The following is a 22708-nucleotide window of genomic DNA, read 5'->3' on the forward strand; positions in this document are numbered from 1 at the left end:
GATTAAAGATGTCAGCATAGGAAAACACTGAGTGCACACATTTATGCACTCTTAAGAATAAAGGTTCCAAAAGGGGCTTTATGCCGTGATGTCATAGAAGAACACTTCTTAAAAGAAACATTTTTCTTAGTGTGAAGACCATTTAAAAAATCTAAAGAACCAAAGTTTTTGTGCAGTGAAAAGGTTCCATAGATGTTAAAGGGTTAGTTCAGCCAAAAATGAAAACTGAGCCATAAATTACTCACTCTGAAATCATCCTAGGTGTGTATGACTTTCTTCTTTCTGACGAATTCGGTGGGAGTTATTTTAAAAATAGTCTTTGATCTTTCAAGTCGTTTGATGCAACTTAGCGGGTGTTGCAGTCCATCGGTCCATAATAAGTTTAATATAAAGCGCATCCATTGAAAGTGTCTCACACAGCTCCGGGGGGTGAAAAAAGGCCTTCTGTAGCAATCGATGCACTTTTGTAAGAGAAATATCCAGATTCAAAACTTATTAATCACTTTAATTGTTGTAAAAAGGAAGCAGTTAATAAATCAAGGAATTCCGTGTTTTTCCCCTAAATTTGAACGTGATGGGGAAAGATAGAAAACATCTAAATAGTTGTTTCCACATTTTTGTTTACATGAGCAAGAATTATTTTAGATTACTGTTATTTGAAGGCACACTTTTGTTAACACAACACACCCAAACCTCTTCTTTGGGTAATTATATGGTGGTTTCTTGCAAGTATGAGGCTTAATGAACCTCTTGACAAGCATACTTTTTTCCATTTAGCAATGCCATTAATCTCTAAAAAACTGCTTCTGTTTACAACTGTGAGCGCAAGCTAGAATATTAAGTGATTATTACATTTTCAATCTGGATATTTTTCTTACAAAAGCGCATCGATTCGCTACAGAAGGCCTTTGTTCACCCCCCGGAGCTATGTGAGACACTTTTTTTCAATGGATGCGCTTTATATTAAATGCACCGTTGGACTGCAAAACCCGCTAAGTTGCATCAAACGGCTTGAAAGATCAAAGACGATTTTTCAAATAACTCCAACCGAATTCGTCTGAAAGAAGAAAGTCATTTACACCTAAGACACCTAACTTAATTTTCATTTTTGGCTGAACTAACCCTTTAAATGTACTTCACGGAACTATCCATGTCAATAAGGAACCTTTATTTAGTAACGTTATATGTGACAAGCACAAAATAGTGGCAAAAACACGAATTGCCTGTGGCTTCATTCGCCACATCTGGAAAGCAGAGACAGATATGAAACCACATCCAACCGAAAAGCTTTAATTGAAGCGAGAAAAAAAAAGAAAAATTCACGAGAATTTCAGACTGAGTATGTGAATGAATCAGGCGAGTGATTGATGGGAGGGCGTAGGTCACCGCTAGCAGTTTTTCTGCTGTCATGCCTGTGTTTACTTGCCAAACCCTGAGGGAGAAGGAATGAAAGAATCTGTCCCCTAGTCTCTGGATGCTACCCACCCTGTGATTTTAATCAGTCTGACACACCCAGTCCTCAAACGCTTACCTGAAATTCACAGAACACATTCACAGCAAGAAACTATTTTAATTCTGTAAATTATTTAATTTCATTACAGTAAGAAAATGACTCTGTTATGACTCACAATGGTCTGTAATAAAAGAGTCATTTTATAAACGAATTCCATGGACAGTTTCTCACGGGTGTTTTTTTTTTACCTCCTTTTTTAGTTGTAGAAGTAACTCTGATTCATTCTTAATTGTATTTACCTCAGTTGTACTCTTTGAATATTGTGTATGTGTCCTATTATCAATCGTATTACAGTTATGTTGTTTTAATGTAATTATAGCCAATTGAGGTACAATTAAACAACAGGTGAATACCTGAGATACCAATATTATAGTTTTTAATTACTGGAATCCTCTGAAACAATCCCAAAATTGAATCTAGAAAACAAGTGAGGTTACTTTAAAATCCGATAGCTGGTGAACTAATCTTTTAATATCCCATTTTATACCATTATTTGCAAATTTGTTTTCTGAACATTTTTCTTCTCATTTTAATAATGATTTTCTGAATGAAACAGATACTGAATGCTTGACTGAGATATTTTATAAAGCATCCTCTATATCTATGGACACTGTTGCTCCGCTTAAGCGCAAAAAGATGAAGATTGCTGGCCAGCTGTGGTTAAATGATGTCACCCGCGCTCTCAGGCAAGAGTGTCGAAAAGCAGAGCGAAAGTGGGAAAAAGATAGGTTACAGGTTTCATTTGACATTTTAAAATCAAGTCTTTTCAACTATCAAACGGCAGTAAAAAAGGCAAAATCAAACTTCTTTTCTCAATTAATTTCTGACAATGCTAAGCGTCCAAAAGTCCTGTTTGATACGATTGACTCTATTCTAAATCCGACCACGAATATTTTATCTGAGGCCTCTATTGAGCTTTGTGAAGATTTTTTAAATCATTTCACTCAAAAAATTTATGACATTAGAAGCTCTATTGTTCCATCCGAACCATGTCACTTGCAATTGCCTTGTCCTATGAGTTGTCTGTCTAACTTTAAACCTGTCTCTCCTACTCAACTAGCTGATATAATCTCCACTATGAAGAGTTCTGGTTCTAAGCTAGATATTATCCCAGCTCGTCTTTTTAAGGATGTTTTTTCTACCATTAGTCATATGGTAACTGCTATCATAAACAGTTCTTTAGCCAAAGGTGTCGTTCCAGCTAGTTTTAAGCATGCAATTGTACAACCTATGTTGAAAAAACCTCAACTTGATCAGAAATGTACAGTAACTATCGACCGAACTCTAAACTGCCTTTCATCGCTAAGCTTTTAGAGAAAGTAGTTTTTTCACAGCTCCAATTTTGAATTCTTTTAACATTTTGGACATGTACCAATCTGGCTTTAGATCATTACATAGCACTGAGTCAGCTCTGTTGAGGGTTACAAATGATATCTTGCTTGCTCTAGATTCAGGCTCTTGTGTTGTGCTGGTTTTGTTAGACCTGAGTGCTGCGATTTGATACCATTGACCACAACATTCTTCTGGAACGACTAGAATATATGGTAAGTGTCAAGGGCAGTGTACTAAAGTGGTTTGCTTCCTACCTAGAAAAAGGGGACTTTTTCTGTAAATTTAGGAAATTGTTCCTCATCATCTGCGCCTGTTTTGTTTGGTGTGCCCCAAGGATCTATTTTGGGACCTTTATTGTTTTCCCTTTATATGCTGCCCTTGGCCCTCATTTTTCAGAAGTACAACATTTCATATCACTGTTATGCAGATGATTCTCAGCTTTACCTTCCAGTAAGGCTTGACACCACTGCTTCATTTGATGTGTTATTGGAATGTGTAGATGATATCAAGAGGTGGATGACGAATAATTTTTTGCAGTTAAATGAGGATAAAACAGAGGTTTTAATTCTCGGTTGTCCGGCAGATTCCTCTCCTGCTCTGAAAGCACAGTTAGGTCCTCTCTCAACAAATGTATGCAAACAAATCAAAAACCTTGGAGTGATCTTTGACTCTTCACTACTCTTTGAAAAACAGATTAGTGCGGTTATTAGAGGACGCTTTTTCCATTTAAGATCTATTGCAAAGTTGAAGAATATTCTTTCAAGCAAAGACCTAGAAGTTGCAATTCATGCTTTTGTAACATCACGATTAGATTATTGCAACTCTCTTTATTGTGATCTTCCTCCCATCTCGATTGCAAATTGTTTAAAATGCTGCTGCAAGACTTTTGACTGGGTCTAGGGATCATATTTCTCCTGTTTTGACATCACTTCACTGGCTTCCCATTAAATATCGAGTTGATTTTAAGATCCTTATGTTTGTTTACAAGGCATTGTCTGGCTGTGCACCAAGGTATATTTGTGATCTCATTGTGCCATACTGTCCTGCTAGGTCACTTAGATCTTCAAATCACTTGCTTTTAAATGTGTCACGAAGTCGTTACAAATTAAAGGGTGATCGGGCCTTTTCTGTGGCTGGGCCCAAGCTTTGGAATGCTCTTCCTTATCATGTGAGGTCTGCTCCTTCATTGGACATTTTTAAATCTACTCTGAAAACACATTTTCATTCTTTAGTTTTTGGAAATTTGTGATTGTTGTTTTTTTATAGTCCTGCTATGCACTATGTACAGCACTTTGGATCAATTTTTATTGTGTTAAATGTGCTTTATAAATAAAGGTTGTTGTTGTTGTATTATAAACTAGGTAATTTGGGTCTGAATGACAATTTAACCTGGTGTGCACACCAGCACAGGGTCACAACCTTGGACATTATCAGTTTGCTTGTTTATAGTAACAAAGTCTATGTAAAATATCAATACTCTTGAGGAGAAAACACCTTGTGAGGGTTAAACTGCAGCTTGCATTGGATCTGTACGCTGCAGTAATGTGAGCTTCAATGGGTGGAGTGGGGTGGGGATTGGGTGGTCCAATAAAATTAAAGCAAACTGAAACCTCTGTTCAAAACGCCCCATACTCTCAATGCTTTAAGACTTACATAATAGGTTACGTATGAAAAGCTCTTTAAACTCAGGAATATAAATCGAGCAATTCTGTGTTTTTCCCCTAAACTCGGACATCATGGGGAAAGATAGAAAACATCTGAATACGTGTTGCCACTTTTTTTCTAACTTTACATGAGCAAGACTCATTTTAGATTACTGTTATTTGAAGGCACACTTTTGTTAATGCAACACACCCAAACCTCTTCTTTGGGTAATTATATGGTGGTTTCTTGCAAGCATGAGGTTTAATGAACCTCTTGACAAGCATACTTTTTCCCATTAAGCAATGCCATAAATCTCTAAAAACCACATAAACTACAACTACTCTTTGAAACTCCCAGTGAGGTCAGAAAGATCAGGTGAAAAGTGAAGAAGCTCGCTGGTTGAGAACAAGCAGATGACTATATGACAGGCATGTACAAGCCTTTGTACATTCCTGAAATCTGTCTTCAGTATCTCATAGATAAGACACTGAAATACTAGACAGATACCACTTAAGCAAACGTTTAGAATAGAATGTGTAAGGAAAATGTATATTTAGTTAAGGTGGCTTATCACAAATTCCACAGTTTTTTTACCATTTTAAAATCACCTTTTGACCTTTGATCTTCCTATGCATACACAAAAAAATGTGCAGAATCAAATTTCACTTAGAATTTGCTAGTAAATTTAGCAAAGACATAGCAAGTATTGAAGTAAACATAAAACTCTGAAGTAAAAAGACTGAAAATGGTATTTCCTCAAAAAATTTACTCCTATAATTTTGGTTTTATTCACAACTTTGGCTCCAAAAAAAATGATATTTAAATATATTAAATATATATATATTTACATCATTTTGTCTTTGGATTTATGCGGAGTCATTAAATCTGCATGTCTAATAAATCACATGTATAATCATAATATGTCTAAATATTAATAATAATATTATTAATAAATCACACAGAGACTTAGAAAGTCTCTTGTATATGTCATTGTATGTCCGCACCTAAAATAATATTGTAAAAATATGTTAAATGTAAAAAAAATAAAAAATAAAGTAATATTTATTCTAGCAGCAATAATATAATGTATTCTTATTGAAGAAAAGATCAGCACTTTTCGACCAAATAGTTGGAACATATATGTCTTATAAAACTATACCTAAATTATCATGTAATTGCAATCATAAGAAGAACAAAATAATTGCTCGAGATCGCTTTTTGAAAAGGACTAAAAGAGATTGACAGGAGGGCGGAGGGCACTGCTAGCACAGACTCCCACATACTTGTGTATACTTGTCAAACCTCGAGGGAGAAAACTGAAGGAATCTGTCGCTTTGTTAGTCTCTAGATGTTACTTAACTTGCACTTTATTGATCTGACACACCCTTTGTCCTCAAATGCTTACCTGGTTCAGGCTCATAAAGGCTCACATCCACTGAAAGGCTCTGCACAATAGCGCTGCAATGAAAATCTAAACAGAAGGCAAAGAAAGACACATTGAAAAGCATTTAAAATGCATGCTTTTGTTCGGAGGAAAAAAGAAAAACAAATGCTGCACACAGAGATACCAAAACTATAAAATAATTTCTTTGTTGTTTGACTATGTGAGTCATATTTGGATTATTTAATTAATACAACAGAAGTTTCTTAATATTTTTATTGCATGAACTAAATCAAAATATATGACTCACAAAGTGTAATATATTACAGTCATCACAATCATTTGCAAACACAACACTGAATGAATAGAATTGCACAGGTGTTTCTCCTGTGCATTATGATTATTATAACTTATGCTTACATAAATATTTAATTGTACAGAACAACTACAAAGAGACAAGCCCTATTTAACAGCTGCACATAACTAGCTTTGAATAATTCAGAGAGGAATGACAAATTACTGAATTTTGCACATAATTACTATGTAGCACTTACTAGGAAGCAAGCTTTAGACTTCATCATTAATTTGTCTCAGTTCAGATGTTAGACTTTTATGTTGCACTCCTCTATTTGTCAAGCTAGAGTTGTGTAAATTGTGCTAGGCTACCATAAAACAATATTATCATTAAATGTTTGACTTTTTCTCTGACACTTCCCTGTACTTTATTTACTCTTAAGGCCTAGAGCTTGTGGAAGAGGACCACCCTTTTTGACAACTTAAAAATTGTTGTTTACTATCGAGTTCAATATAAGTTCATACGTATCGTATTCCCAGGTGAGTCTCCTCACACACATTTCACACTTAGTCGTATAGCCATAAATATGAATTCTTACTATCCGAGTGATGTTACACCTTGACACAACCTTGATCACAAACACTTTCTTTGTTTAAAGTTGTGAGTCTATGTAAAATATAAATACCCCTGCAGCAAAGCATGAAACCATGGTTTCTGGAATATAAACTGAAATAATGTGAGCCAGAATGGGTGAAGCAGAGGAAAGCCATGCAGACCACCTAATGCATTTCAAGACCTCTCAAAATGTGTTTGTAAAACTGCTGAATTAGACGAGTGTTGTTTTATATCAAACATCGTGCTCCTCTCAGGCATTTCATATCCAACACTCCCTTCTATCACCTTAAGCTTAATTATTAAAGAGTTTTCTTGTCTCATATCAGGCAATCAAAGTTCAACATCTGTGCTAAACGTTGTTCCTCTTTTGTTCTGGTTTCTATTTATTTGTTTTTGTACTTTGTTCTTGTCGCCATGGCAACAACACTAAGGCTTTTCGTTATACTTTAATATAAGCATAGTGTTAAGAAAGATTTAATCCAAACAAAATGCCTCATTTGAGACGAATAAACAACTAGGATTTTGAATGCTTAGGCTTGTAAGTTATATGTTTACCTGTTAAATTGTATTTTTAATAACAAGATATTAAACATTCTATTCTATATTCTTGTATGTATATATGATAAACCATATTTTTAAATAATATAAAAAAAAGAATGTAATGCTTTATTCTGTATTCCTGTGTTTATATAACTGACACAGTAACCGTGGCTTTGCTGCAGCTTGTTTTTTTGGGTGTGTCTCGGTATTGGCACCCTGAGGGCAGAAAACTCTCATATTTCTACTTCTTGTATTTGCAGCAGTTTTCCCCTTAGTTCCAAAGTGTTAATCTTGCGATTTTCAAAAAATAAAAAGACAAATATCTTTTTTTCATATACTCATGATATACTTTGTACAAATGCTAAAATCATATGTGTTTCAGCACATAATGTTAAAGATGGACATATGCTTTTTGATATATATATATATATGCATTATGTTTGGATTAAATCATTCTTTACACTAGGTTTATGTAGTGTATATATATATATATATATATATATATATATATATATTCTCTATTCTCATGTATATTTGTGTTAACTGTCCTTTAAAATGTTTCTATGCTTTGGCAATGTAAAGATACTTTTTTACCATGCTAATAAATCTACTTGAATCTTGATCTATAAAATTTATTTAGCACAAAAGCACTTATTACTATATTACTAGAACACAAGAAATTTGAGAGCACAAATTTCTTTAAAAAAATCGATCAGACCAAGAAAAGTGCTGTGCAAATCAAAAACCTAAGTATTCATACTATTTTATCAGTGACTTAACTATGGCAAAATGTCTACTTATAAAATTCAACTACATCAAATCTGATTTTGATCCCAAACATATTCAAACCATACAGTTGGCTAAATGCTGTGTGAATGTGTGTGTTTGCCTTCAGAGAGTGAGGCAGTGGTTTCTCACTCCGCCTCCTTGGAAAACCCACTACGCCCATCCATCGTTCCCTCCCTCATTTATCCAAATAAAAGGACTTGGGGTCATCTGTTCCTCACTTCTCACTCTCTCCAGTCAGAGAACAGAACAGCAAGCCTCCTCTTCAATCATGTCTGTTCAATACGCTCGTAGTCAAATGTCCTCTGGAGGATCCATGGGAGGATCCATGGGAGGATCCCGCTTGTCCATGTCCGGTGGTCGTACATCTGGCATGTATGCAGGCAGCATGCACGGAGGAGCTGGAGGATATGGAACACGTATCTCAAGCTCCTCTGCTTCTCGTTCCTTCTCTGCTGGAGGAGGTGGTGGCTTTGGAGGTGGTGCTGGTTTCGGATCTGGTGCTGGTTTTGGTGGCGGTGGTGGTTCTGGTTTCGGTGGTGGCGCTGGCTTCAACCTGTCTGATGCTGTTGATGTGTCTGCAAACGAGAAAGCCACCATGCAAAACCTCAATGACCGTCTGGCCTCCTACCTGGAGAAGGTGCGCTCCCTCGAGAAGGCCAATGCTGATCTTGAGCTGAAGATTCGCCAGTTCCTGGAGAGCAAGACATCCCCCTCTGCTCGAGACTACAGCGCCTACTACGCTACTATCAGTGACCTCCAGAACAAAGTATGTAGTACTGTGCAGTTTAGTGAAATGAACAAAGAAGTTATTTCTGTGCAAGATAACAGTTTAAATCTTCGACTTTTGTAAATATAAAGATAAACATATGGAGATGGATGTAATTAGGACAAATGAGAGATTACTAAACTCAAATAAATCCCAAGAGGTATCTAATTTTGTCTACATTCTTGTCTCCTGAAGATCCAGGATGCCACACGTGTAAATGGAGGCATCTACCTCAGCATTGACAATGCCAAGTTGGCTGCAGATGACTTCAGGGTCAAGTAAGTCCACATGATTAAGAGAAAAGTTGACTTTACATATCTCAAATGAACCTAAGTGTTTACTTAAGAGTTTGATTTCTGTGCAGATATGAGAATGAGCTGAGCATGAGGCAGTCTGTAGAGGCAGACATTGCTGGCCTGAGGAGGGTGCTGGATGAGCTGACAATGGCCAGATCCGACCTGGAGATGCAGATTGAGGGTCTAAAAGAAGAACTGATCTTCCTCAAGAAGAACCACGAGGAGGTAAATTGGTCTTCAACAAACCCATCATTCTTCTTGATGAGGGACATGCTCAGTGGTTTTTATTGCATCTTTAGGAACTCTTGGCAGCACGGTCCCAGATGAGTGGACAAGTCAACGTAGAGGTAGATGCAGCACCACAGGAAGACCTGTCAAAGATCATGGCTGAAATCCGTGAGCAATACGAGGGAGTTGCAGCCAAGAACCGCAAAGAACTCGAGGGCTGGTTCCAGTCTAAGGTAAAATCACGTTAGTCCCAGTTTGTCATAAGAAACCAAATCAAAACCAGTTGACTGATCTGACCGCTTTCCTGTGGACTGTCTCTCACAGAGTGAAGCCATCCACAAAGAAGTCGAAGTAAACACAGAAAGCCTTCAAACATCCAAATCAGAAATCACAGAGCTTAAACGCACACTCCAGGGTCTTGAAATCGAGCTACAGTCACAACTCAGTATGGTAAGCAGGTGACCAGGTCAATCTAGAAAACTGATATTTTGATGCATCACACAGCATTTAGAATAATGATTTTCTTCTCAACAGAAAGCGTCGTTGGAAGGCACTTTGGCAGACACACAGGCCCGCTACTCCAACATGTTAAACGGTTATCAAATGCAGGTAACCGCCCTGGAGCAGCAGCTGGGGCAGCTTCGTGCTGATCTGGATCGTCAAAGTCAAGAGTACCAGATGCTTCTGGACATCAAGACCAGACTAGAGATGGAGATTGCGGAGTACAGGAGACTGCTGGATGGGGAGGCTTCTGGGTGAGACATTAACATTCAGGCATTTATGTCCTGATTTGTGAGATTAAGTTTCTGAGTTGTCTATAACTTTATGTTTTCCCCCATCCTCAGAAGTGTCCAAACTGCAAAATCCTCATCCTCATCCTCATCCTCATCCACAACCTCAACTACACGCAAAGTGGTCACCATTGTAGAGGAGGTGAAAGACGGAAAAGTGATCTCCTCCACCCAGGCTGTGACTGAGACCAAGTGAGATTTCAAAAAAGAACAACCAGTATGAGATGAAACCACTCTTGAGATGAAACAACCCAATAGTGTGGGTTGATATGAGTGTTAAAAAAAAACAATAAACTGGTTTTAATGTGCTTTTGTGTTTGAGTCTTATTTTGCTCTCAAATGTTTTAATATTAATCAATTATTTGAAGTTTGCACTTGACTAACTAGGGCCCAGTTCAAGAAGCAGACAGACTGGCTAAACTGACCGTCTCCTATAACCGCCTCTTGTCACAGAAATCAGTTAATTCTCAGCAAATAGAGACTCTTTCAGCTAGATATTACACTAGAGAGACTGTGTCTGTTACCCGAACTAGAAAATACAAAAAACATTCAAACCAATTTAAGAGTAACAATTTAATTGATGTTCAACAAGTAAACAATTTATATAATACAGAGAAACCAATGATAAAGCTTGGCTTATTGAAATATCAGATCCCTTTCTACGAAAGCACTTTTTGTAAATGACATGATCACTGATCATAACCTAGATGTGCTCTGTTTGACAGAAACCTGGCTAAAACCTGATGATTACATTATTTTAAAAGAGTCCACCCCCCAAGATTACTGTTATAAACATTAGCCGCATCCAAACGTTAAAGGGGGAGGTGTTACTTCAATTTATAAGAATGTTTTCAGTTTTTCTCAGAGGACAGGCTTCAAGTATAACTCGTTTGAAGTAATGGTGCTTCATATAACATTAACCAGAGAAACAGGTGTTAATGATAAATCCACTTTTATGTTTGTACTGGCTACTGTATACAGGCCACCAGGGCACAATACAGACTTTATTAAAGAGTTTGCTGATTTTCTATCTGAGCTAGTTCTGGCTGCAGATAAAGTCTGAATTGTTGGAGAATTTAATACCCATGTTGATAATGATACAAATGCATTGGGATCAGCATTTCTAGACATTCTGAGCTCTTGGGGTTAGACAACAAATGTCAGGATCTACTCATTGTCGAAATCTTACTTTGCATGAATCAGAAGTAAAAAACAAAACAAAACAAAAAACAATATAAATACTGTTCAGTTTCTTGCACAGACCAATAGTTTACTGTCTTTACACATCAAAGTATCGTCAAAGGCTGCAGGGTTTAATTTGGTTTTGTTAGTGTATTGTTTTTTTGTATGCTTTAGCCATGATTCCCATCCACTTACATTATAAGAGTGATAGACTGCAATGGTTTGAGTTAAAAATCTTGGTTTGTGTTCTACTGAAGAAACAAAATCACCTACATCTTGGATGCCCTGGGGTAAGCAGATAAACATCTTTTTTTTTTTTTTTTTTACAAAAGTTCATGTTTGGGGAAACTATCCCTTTAAAGCAATTCATCTCTTAGGTGATGCAGATGTGGTCAAAAGTTTACATACACTTTGCAGAATAAACCGTTTCATCAGAACAGAAATTGCTATTTTCAACCTCTACCCTCTTATTGCTTAAATTATTAACATTTTGCAAATACTGCAATGTGTATATAAACTTTGAACCGCAACTGTGTCTATTGCTTTCACTCAACTGAACCACTTACAATGACTGGATATGTTTTATAAAATATGTTCTTTTGTTTTTGTTTTTTCTTTCCTCTATGGGATTTTTTCTCTGAATTTCCTGCCTCTTTTAAACATTTCCATGTACACTAGAGAAATGGTGTCCTGACATTTGAAGTTTACTGCCAATAGAAAGCAAAACTTGCAAACAGCAGTTCCCCGTAAGTTTATTTGGAGTTCTTTCCTTTCCTATTCTTCTTTAATTTAGTCAAACTTGCATTCACTAATGCTGGGGTAAGATTTTAGAAGAAACCTTTTGGTCCTGTTTAATGTTGGTAAAGGTTTGAGAACTAATGGCCTGGTTTCACAGACAAGGCTTAGACTAAACCAGGAACTGTGTGAGTGTGTGTCATTGAAATGCATATTTAGCTGCAGTGAAGTGACTTTGTACAACCCACCTCGTCCCATTCTGCAACCCGCAAGTGGGTCGCAACCCTCAGTTTGAAAACCCCTGCTTAAGTGCACTTCTTTTTCACAAGGGGATCTACAGCAAAAAACATCATTGTTAAAAAAATAAAATAAAACAGTCAAAGTATGCACAACAGTTAAAGTATCTAAATTAAGTTTATGATATTTATGGTACAATCACAAGTGAATTTCTGCCTAATGTAAATGCTGTGTTATTTTACCTGCCTGTTCACTTTAAACCTGACGACCTAACTATTCCTTGTTTTTTTCTGTCATTAAGTTCATCAGAGATATTTGCGCAGTGGGTTTATAGGTTGAGGGGTAAGTAGTTTAATATGTTACTTTTCTCATTGGATAAAACCGGATTACATTTAAGTTAATTAATCAATGCAATATATGAGTGAAAGAACAGAGATAAAAACTAGAGGCACGCATTGTAATCTAATGAACTTCACATGAAAAGTGTTAGTTGTCTTGTCATGCTACAACATGTACAGATACCACCTTGATGAATGATCTGCTCTGGAGTAGGCAGCTTTTAAAAATTCTAACAATCCATCAATTTTGATATTTTTTCTTTTTTTTTGTCAGAATTTACAAATTACAAAAATACAAATATCCACCTACAATGCAATTGAAGTACTAACATGACTATTAAGCTGCAAGTTATATTTACATAACATATTTTGCAGAAATGAAAAGTATTGGATGAGAAAGTTAAGACTCACATAAACCCCTGATTTATTTCCTCTGTGAAACTGTAAATGATAACATACCATTTAAATCTGTCTACAGCCACGTCTGCTGCCTCGGGGAACGGGGGAATAGTTTCACTCTCCATCATCTAAGGCATTCAGGAGCTGGTCGTGTCACAGCCATGCGTGCTGGTAGTGTCTATGGAGGAGCAGGAGGAACCGGGGTCCGTATCTCCAGTTCCTCTTCCTCTCGTTCCTTCTCTGCTGGTGGTGGTTCTGGTTTCGGTGCTGGCGCTGGCTTCAACCTGTCTGATGCTGTTGATGTGACTGCAAATGAGAAAGCCACCATGCAAAACCTCAACGACCGTCTGGCGTCCTACCTGGAGAAGGTGCGCTCCCTCGAGAAGGCCAATGCTGATATTGAGCTGAAGATTCGCCAGTTCCTGAAGAGCAAGGCCACTCCTGCTGCTCGAGACTACAGCGCCTACTACGCTACTATCAGTGACCTCCAGACCAAGGTACCTGACTTAACTATTGAACATATTAGTCAAGTCAATCTTTAAACTACCTTTAGACAAAAGTTAACCAATTGTGAATTTACCATCATTCTTCTTATGCATAACATATATTCAAACAGCATAAAACACATTGCATTTCTCAAGTACTCATAAAAGAGAATTCTAAAATGGACCTTCATGCATTTCAATCTGTGCCCCTGAAGATTCAGCATGCCACTGGAGTAAACGGAGGCATCTACTTGAGCATTGACAATACTAAGCTGGCTGCAGATGACTTCAGGGTCAAGTAAGTCTGCCATATATATATATATATATATATATATACGTATATATTATAAAGGATCTAAAACAATGGATACAATGGATACTTTTTTGTGCAGATATGAAAGTGAGCTGAGCATGAGGCAGTCTGTAGAGGCAGACATTGCTGGCCTGAGGAGGGTGCTGGATGAGCTGACAATGACCAGATCTGATCTGGAGATGCAGATTGAGGGTCTAAAAGAAGAGCTGATCTTCCTCAAAAAGAACCATGAGGAGGTAAGTTGGTGGTGGGTTCACACTCAGTAATTCCTCTTTAAATATATATGAAGCAAATGCTCAGTTGTTTTCACTGGATCTTTAGGAACTCTTGGCAGTACGCTCCCAGATGAGTGGACAAGTCAATGTAGAGGTAGATGCAGCACCACAGGAAGACCTGACCAAGATCATGGCTGAAATCCGTGAGCAATACGAGGCAGTTGCTGCCAAGAACCGCAAAGAACTCGAGGCCTGGTTTCATTCTAAGGTAAAATGAGAATTAGTCTGTAAAATTTGCAAGATTGTAAACAAAGCATACAAAAGACTTACCTTACTGTTTTCTGATGGATTGTCTCTCACAGAGCGAAGCCCTCAACAAAGAAGTCATTGTAAGCACAGAAACCCTTCAAATATCCCGATCTGAAATCACGGAGGTTAAACGCACACTCCAGAGTCTTCAAATCGAGCTACAGTCCCAACTCAGCATGGTAAGCAGGCAGAGATGAATCTTGTTCATTTTGGTCATCATACTGCATAAAAAACAGAATAACTAAGCTTTCCCCAACAGAAAGCGTCGCTGGAAGGCACTTTGGCAGACACACAGGCCCGCTACAGTGCCATGTTGTCTAGCTACCAGTTCCAGGTGACCAGCCTGGAAGAGCAGCTGATGCAGCTTCGTGCCGATCTCGAGCGCCAAGGGCAAGAGTACAGCATCCTTCTGGACATCAAGACCAAACTTGAGATGGAGATTGCAGACTACAGGAGACTTCTGGATGGAGAGGCTATAAGGTGAGACACAACTACAAAAAACTCTTTTAAGAACAGCACGCAAATTAAACATTCACTTTCTCATTTAAAAGTGGCCATTATTTAATAATCTTTGTATTCTACCTCTGCAGTGTCTCAGTCACGAGCAAAACCACAACTACACGCCAAGTGTTAACCATTGTGGAAGAGGTGGTGAAAGGCAAAGTGGTCAGCTCATCCTCCCAGTCTATAAGTCAGACCGTGTCTTAAAACCAATTTTGAGCCAAATCTTTGTACAAAACAGATATGAAAAGCCAATAAAGTGGTCTAACTGTGCAATTTCTGTGTACGTCTTGTTTTGATGTCGTTCGCACCTTGCATAAAATCAGCTCCTTTTTTTGTCAAATATAAAATGTTGTATGAAAACCAATAATTAGCTAGCATAGTCTTGCAAATACTGGTATAAACAATTAAAATAAGAAAAAAATAAGGTTACACTGATGCATTTAATGGTTTTCGGTTTTTCAAAATTAATGAATGTTTTCAGTAGTTCTGAAGGGCATTGACTTATTGGATTACTTTTTATTAGGATATTTTAATAAGTAATTTGAGCAAGCCCCAATCATCAGATTAGTGTTTATTCTAATGGACATCACTTTTCTTTTCTCTGTTGTTTCTTATAATATATATAACTTTTCAACATATTAATTTGATGACAAATGTCTCAAAGGAAGTGAGACTTATCTCAAATTGTAGTTGGTAACAATAAATGTATCATGCTGATATAAAAAACCCAAGGGAAATTAAATATACTCCATTATTTGATATTAATATCAAGTGCATTAAACATTACATTACACCAGGTTTCCCTAACTGGAATTAATGTAAGAATGGCAGTGGGTTTGTGAGTATATAAAAAAGGCTAATTATTAATTCAGTGATAAATATATTTATATATATAAAACAATAATAATAAAATACACACCAATACACCTGAAAACTGACATATTTTATTTTTTTACCTGCATTGCCAATGTGACTATTAACTGACACCATAGAACTGTAAACAGGCAAATGCCTTGTTAAATAATTAAAATATTTAATAAAAGTTGCTGGATATGATGAAGACATTTCATAGCTATCCATCACCAGTGTTTAGTAACTTGCATAATTATTTGTTTAATGCATTGGCTAATTGCTTGAAGGCCAAATTCAGAAGCGTGGATCGCAAAATTACTTGCATGGCATTAACATTGCATTTTGTGAATTTAGTAAAAGCTAAATGGTCTGACACACTATAAGATTTTTGTATAGGAAAATTTAAAAGAGAAAAAAAACTATTAAGGAGAATCAATAAAAGATAAATAATTAATTGCTATTTTTTGAATAGCATGTAATCATGTAATCCATATAGTCATTGTAATCTCATTATGAACATTTTAAAATGTAATATAATCCAGAGCACTCAGTTTTTGGAATCTGATTTCATAATCCAGATTACATATAATCAGTTACTACCCAGCACTATTCTTACTTCTAAATTTCTCTGATCCTCACCACATTAAATTTGTCAATTAACAGACAAAGGTCAGGATGGGGGAAAAAATAAACAATGAAAATTAACATTTGCATGAAGTGTTTTTAAAACTGTTTGCCTATAAAAGCACCAAAGGTTTGTGAGCAATACCACTAAACTGACATAGCCTGGTAAAGGTTACAGGATCAAACCTTAAATGGTCATCACCTGTGTGGCCCTGAGCAAAAGACACAACCTTTAGCTCTAGGCCAGCACCAACAATACCTATTTTCAAACTTTTCCTCATTAAAAACCTGATTCAACAATGTGCCTCTAGAAACAGGTTTGAGAAACACTGCTCTGGTCGACTGCCCCTGCAGCAAGTGTTGTGCCATAAAATACATTTTGTTGCATGACCACATACTTACCGGGAGGGACCCAACAAAGTTTATGCACATTGCCTCCTGTAGCTTCAATGTTATATGGGTCAGAATTAGTTAAAACTGAAAGCAAAATTCAATTCAATTCAATTCAAGTTTATTTGTATAGCGCTTTTTACAATACAAATCGTTACAAAGCAACTTTACAGAAAATTATGTTTCTACAATATTTAGTAGTAGCTAGTAGTTTGTGCACGTTTGACAGGATTTTAGAAAAATAAAAATAATAATACAAGACTGTGACGAGTGGGGCGGGGCCGAGGGACATGGGAGCGAGGCCGGGGGAGTGATTGGAGATGAACTGCACCTGTTCGTCCCACCGGTCTCGAGGCCCATGGAGGAGATGGAAGGATATAAAACTGGAGCGACGACAGTGAAGGACGAGAGAGGACCAGGCCTGGGCTTTTAGTTGTGTTGTGTTGTGGTTTTTATTTTATGCGCACCAGTCGTCCGTGAGGGGCTGGTGCGCTGTTTTGTGTTTATTTTGTTATTAAAATGTTTTTGATTGTCCGCCGGTTCCCGCCTCCTTCTTCCGGATGAATATGAAGGTTTTATCATTACAAAGACGTAGTCAGCTAGATGATGAACTATCAATATTATTAATTAATAGTAATTATATGATGCAGTCACACATGTAGCAATATTTGTTAGTTCTGTTTGTTGATTCAAGGTTAGCGTCATCTGGGGTCCTCTGAGGGTCAGCATCATCTCTTCTCAGGTGTTCTGGATCCAGACTGGAGCTTGTGTAAATCCTAGACATAGAAAACATAGAACATAGAAACAAAATAGAGACATCATTAGCATAGCTGCTGAAACTGAAGTAAAATTAGTTTAACCCAAGCTAAAGAATAAAAATGCAGATACAACTACACTCACAATTTAAGAGATACATTATTCGAATGCTTGGCGAAAGAGATGCGTTTTTAATCTAGATTTAAACAGAGAGAGTGTGTCTGAACCCCGAACATTATCAGGAAGGCTATTCCAGAGTTTGGGAGCCAAATGTGAGAAAGCTCTACCTCCTTTAGTGGACTTTGCTATCCTAGGAACTACCAAAAGTCCAGCTTTTTGTGACCTTAGGGAGCGTGATGGGTTGTAGCGTGGTAGAAGGCTAGTTAGGTACGCAGGAGCTAAACCATTTAGGGCCTTATAGGTAAGTAATGATAATTTGTAACTGATACGGAACTTAATAGGTAGCCAGTGCAGAGACTGTAAAATTGGGGTAATATGATCATATTTTCTTGACCTGGTAAGGACTCTAGCTGCTGCATTTTGGACTACCTGTAGCTTGTTTATTGACGAAGCAGGACAACCACCTAGAAGTGCATTACATTAGTCCATTCTAGAGGTCATGAATGCATGAACCAGCTTTTCTGCATCAGAAACAGATAACATGTTTCGTAGCTTGGCAATGTTTCTAAGATGGAAGAATGCAGTTTTTGTAACATTGGAAATATGATTTTCAAAAGACAAATTGCTGTCCAATATAACACCCAGATTTCTGACTGTAGAGGAAGTAACAGTACATCCGTCTAGTTGCAGATTGTAATCTACAAGATTCTGTGTAGTGTTTTTTGGTCCAATAATTAATATCTCTGTCTTATCCGAATTTAATTGGAGAAAATTATTTGTCATCCAATCTTTTACATTTTTAACACACTCTGTTAGCTTAGATAATTGGGAAGTTTCATCTGGTCTCGTTGAGATATATAGCTGAGTATCATCAGCATAACAGTGGAAGCTAATTCCGTATTTTCTAATAATATTACCAAGGGGCAACATGTATATTGAAAATAGAAGGGGACCTAGGACGGATCCTTGTGGCACTCCATATTTTACTGATGATAAATGAGATGACACCCCATTTAAGTAAACAAAATGGTAGCGATCGGACAGGTAGGATCTAAACCATCTTAGAGCCTGCCCTTGAATACCTGTATAGTTTTGTAATCGATCTAGGAGTATGTCATGATCTATGGTGTCGAACGCAGCACTAAGATCAAGTAAGACTAGAAATGAGATGCAGCCTTGATCTGACGCAAGAAGCAGGTCATTTGTAATTTTAACAAGTGCAGTTTCTGTGCTATGGTGGGGCCTGAAACCTGACTGAAATTCTTCATACAGATCATTTTTATGCAGGAAGGTGCTCAATTGAGCAGACACAACTTTTTCTAATATTTTAGACATAAATGGAAGATTTGAAATAGGCCTATAATTTACCAGTACACTAGGATCTAGTTTTGGTTTCTTAATAAGAGGCTTGATAACCGCCAGCTTGAATGGTTTTGGGACGTGACCTAAAGATAACGACGAGTTGAGAAGCGGTTCTTCGGCTACAGGTAACAGCTCTTTTAGTAATTTAGTGGGTACAGGATCTAATAAACATGTTGTTGGTTTAGATACAGTGATAAGTTTATATAGCTCTTCCTGTCCTATATTTGTAAAGCACTGCAGTTTATCTTTGGGTGCAATGGATGAAACTGAAGTGTTAGACGCTGTAGAATCTACATTCGCTATTGTATTTCTAATGTTATCTATTTTATCAGTGAAGAAATTCATAAAGTCATTACTATTTAACGTTGGTGGAATATTTGAATCAGGTGGCGTCTGGTAATTTGTTAATTTAGCCACTGTGCTAAATAAAAACCTTGGATTGTTTTGGTTATTTTCAATGAGTTTGTGGATATGCTCTGCCCTAGCAGTTTTTAGAGCCTGTCTATAGCTGGACATACTGTTTTTCCATGCAATTTTAAAAACTTCCAAGTTAGTTTTTCTCCATTTGCGTTCAAGACTACGAGTTACTTTCTTGAGAGAGTGAGTATTACTGTTATACCATGGCACAGTACGTTTTTCTCTAACCTTTTTCAATTTGATGGGGGCAACAGCTTCTAATGTATTAGAGAAAATAGTGCCCATGTTGTCAGTAATTTCGTCTAATTCATGTGTATTTTTGGGTACAAATAGCAGTTGAGATAGATCAGGCAGGTTATTTGCGAATCTGTCTTTGGTGGTTGGAACAATAGTTCTGCCCAGACGGTAACGCTGAGACATATAGTTAATATCAGTTATACGCAGCATGCACGACACAAGGAAATGGTCTGTAATATCATCACTTTGGGGTACAATATCTATAGCAGTAAGATCGATTCCATGCGATATAATTAGATCTAGTGTATGATTAAAACGATGAGTGGGCCCGGTGACATTTTGCTTGACTCCAAAAGAGTTTATTAGGTCAGTAAACGCAAGTCCTAATGTATCATTTGCATTATCAACGTGAATATTAAAATCTCCCATGATTAGCGCCTTATCAACTGTAACTAGAAGGTCTGAGAGGAAATCTGCAAATTCTTTCAGGAATTCTGTATACGGCCCTGGTGGTCTATACACAGTAGCCAGAGCAAGAGATACATTAGACTTCTTTTGCATGTCTGACAGTGTAACATTTAGCAGAAGTATTTCAAAAGAGTTAAACCTGTATCCTGTTTTCTGGGTAACATTGAGAATATCACTATATATTGTTGCAACACCTCCGCCACGACCAGTCTGACGGGGCTCATGCTTATAACAGTAGTTTGGTGGAGTAGACTCATTTAGACCAAAATAATCATTCGGTTTTAGCCAGGTTTCAGTCAAGCAGAGTACATCAAAACTATTTTCTGTGATCATTTCATTTACAATAACTGCTTTGGGTGTGAGTGATCTAATATTTATGAGCCCAAACTTTAAAAATTGTTTTTGTTCATTTACTTTACATTTTTCTGGTTTAATTACGATAAGATTTTTTCTAGATCCTACATTATATTTTGACCTCACTATTCGGGGAACAGACACAGTCTTAATAGTTTTTACAGCGCACGTACTTTTATCATTTAAGCGGGTGGAACAAAACTCATCATAATAGTTATTAGAGAATTGTCTTACTAGTCACATGGAGCGAAGTGTCCTGGAGATGTTGTCAGAGAGCAGCTCCGCTCCGATTCTGCTGGGGTGTAATCCATCAGCGCGAAACAGCCTAAGACGCTCCCATAAAAGATTCCAGTTATTAACAAATAGCAGTTTCTGTTCTTTACACCATGACAACAACCATTCATTTAAAGCAAAAAGTCTACTGAACCTTTCGTGTCCTCGTCGATACGTGGGCAGTGGTCCTGACACGACGATCGTCGCCGCGGGCGTCGTGCTGCGAACCGTCTCGATCAGGCTGCTAACCCCGGCGTGAAGCACGACCGCTCTGGGGCTCTCGTCGGCCTTCACGATCGCGGGTATCTGCGCAGAAACATCGAGAACACGAGCACCAGGCAAACAGTGAGTGTGCACTTTACCTTCGGCTAACGTAGCACTTACGTGTCGGACGATGGAGTCTCCGATGATCACAGCGTCGTGTCCTGTCTCGCAGAGGGGAGCGAAGCGGTTCCGGATGGAGATGTCGAAGGCAGGAGGGGGAGAAGTCGTCGCCCGGGACCCGGCTCGCGTCCTCCGCTGTGGATGCACACAGGGTCCATGGTGTCCCGGCGTCGCAGTGAAGGACATCTGGGAAGATCGCGTCCTGGGTGCACCGGGCCTGTGCAGAGAAACACACGGAGTAGACGTGGTGGGACTGTTAGCAGATCGCTGTATACTTACCCCGGACTTGTGAGCGTCAGCCCGGGATGATTCCAGCGCGGCTCTCCGCTCTCTCAGCTGGGCCTGCCTCACCTCCAGGTCGCGAATCTGCTTTCCCACGGCCTCGAGCTCGAGCTGCACAGAGTGGAGACATTCATCTGCCATTAAAGCAAGTAACAGTGAGTACAGCAGTGGTAATGTGTGTGAATAGAGTATTAGCAATGTAAGCGCAGTTAGCTGCAACCACGCCGCTGATGCTAACGGGCTAAAAGCTAATAGCGGACCCGGGAGATCAAAATAAAACTAGTGATAGCGAGGCGCTCTGATTGTTTTTGTTGTAGAATACAATAGAGGATATATTCACACGTTATATAAACGGAAACGATGATGTATAAAATTGATTTTTGAGTTAAAAATAGTCAATGAAAAGAATATAGTGACGGAGCTCAAACGCAGTACAGCCGCCAACAACAAACAACAAAAATCTAAAAATCATCACACAAGAATTACTTCTAACTACAAATAATTTCTATATTAAATTCATTTATTTTTTTAGAGTGAAACACTGATATAATTATTCACTGTGTTAAGCTCTTCAGTATAACATTCACTCCAAACTCAAAATATTTAAAAGTTGAACAACACAACTTGGTTACACACAAGAATACAACATTCTATTTGCAATAATCCTGATTATCATTAGCAGATCACCTGAAACCCACTTCAGACCAGCTAAACTTGCTTTTAATCGCTTGATGTTTAATATAGCTCCTTTTGATGCAACAGTATCATTAGGCAACAATTGCATTGTTTAAATTCACAATCTGCTAAAAAAAAAAAAAAAAAGAATTAATAAAAAAACATGTAAACTAGGTAATGGATTTTTCATTAATGGAAAGAATTGGTCATTTATATTATTATACATACAAAAAATACTCACTTTGGACATCCACATTTGTACAAGCTTTATGTGTCAGCAGCTAACATGTGTAGTGGAAAACTGCTTTTCAGTTCAGGAAAAAATAAAACTTTTTTTAACCCCCAAATTTAAAATTGGTCTATTATGAACGACTGGAGTAAAGAAATGATAGACACCTATGTAGAGTAAAGAATTTAACAAAAGAATAATAAAAATGTATGTGGTGTAGTACAAAAAAAATATATCTTGTAGGCTTTAAGTAACCATTTAATTTTATTTGTGTTTAACAAAAGAAAGACCAACTATGCATATTCCAGTTCAGCTGGTTTACTAAATGTATTAAATAAAATATATTATTCCATTTTTACTTACTAGACTGATAGGATA

General features: G+C 37.5%; 2 protein-coding genes across 2 annotated transcripts; both read left to right on the plus strand.

The window, feature by feature from the left end:
- Positions 1–8362: 8362 nt before the first annotated feature.
- LOC132145045 (keratin, type I cytoskeletal 13-like) lies at positions 8363–10498 on the plus strand. Its single transcript, XM_059555757.1, has 7 exons — positions 8363–8875; positions 9071–9153; positions 9240–9396; positions 9471–9632; positions 9724–9849; positions 9934–10154; positions 10245–10498. The coding sequence occupies exons 1-7, from the start codon at positions 8378–8380 to the stop codon at positions 10384–10386; spliced, it is 1389 nt and encodes a 462-aa protein (XP_059411740.1). The 5' UTR covers positions 8363–8377; the 3' UTR covers positions 10387–10498.
- Positions 10499–13217: 2719 nt separating this feature from the next.
- On the plus strand, positions 13218–15180 carry LOC132145047 (keratin, type I cytoskeletal 13-like). The gene is made up of 7 exons (XM_059555759.1): positions 13218–13578; positions 13782–13864; positions 13959–14115; positions 14201–14362; positions 14457–14582; positions 14663–14883; positions 14994–15180. Exons 1-7 carry the CDS (start codon positions 13243–13245, stop codon positions 15109–15111), a joined length of 1203 nt encoding a protein of 400 aa, XP_059411742.1. The 5' UTR covers positions 13218–13242; the 3' UTR covers positions 15112–15180.
- The last annotated feature ends 7528 nt before the right edge of the window (positions 15181–22708 follow it).

This window comes from Carassius carassius, chromosome 8 (assembly GCF_963082965.1).
Source record: "Carassius carassius chromosome 8, fCarCar2.1, whole genome shotgun sequence".
NCBI lineage: Eukaryota > Metazoa > Chordata > Actinopteri > Cypriniformes > Cyprinidae > Carassius > Carassius carassius.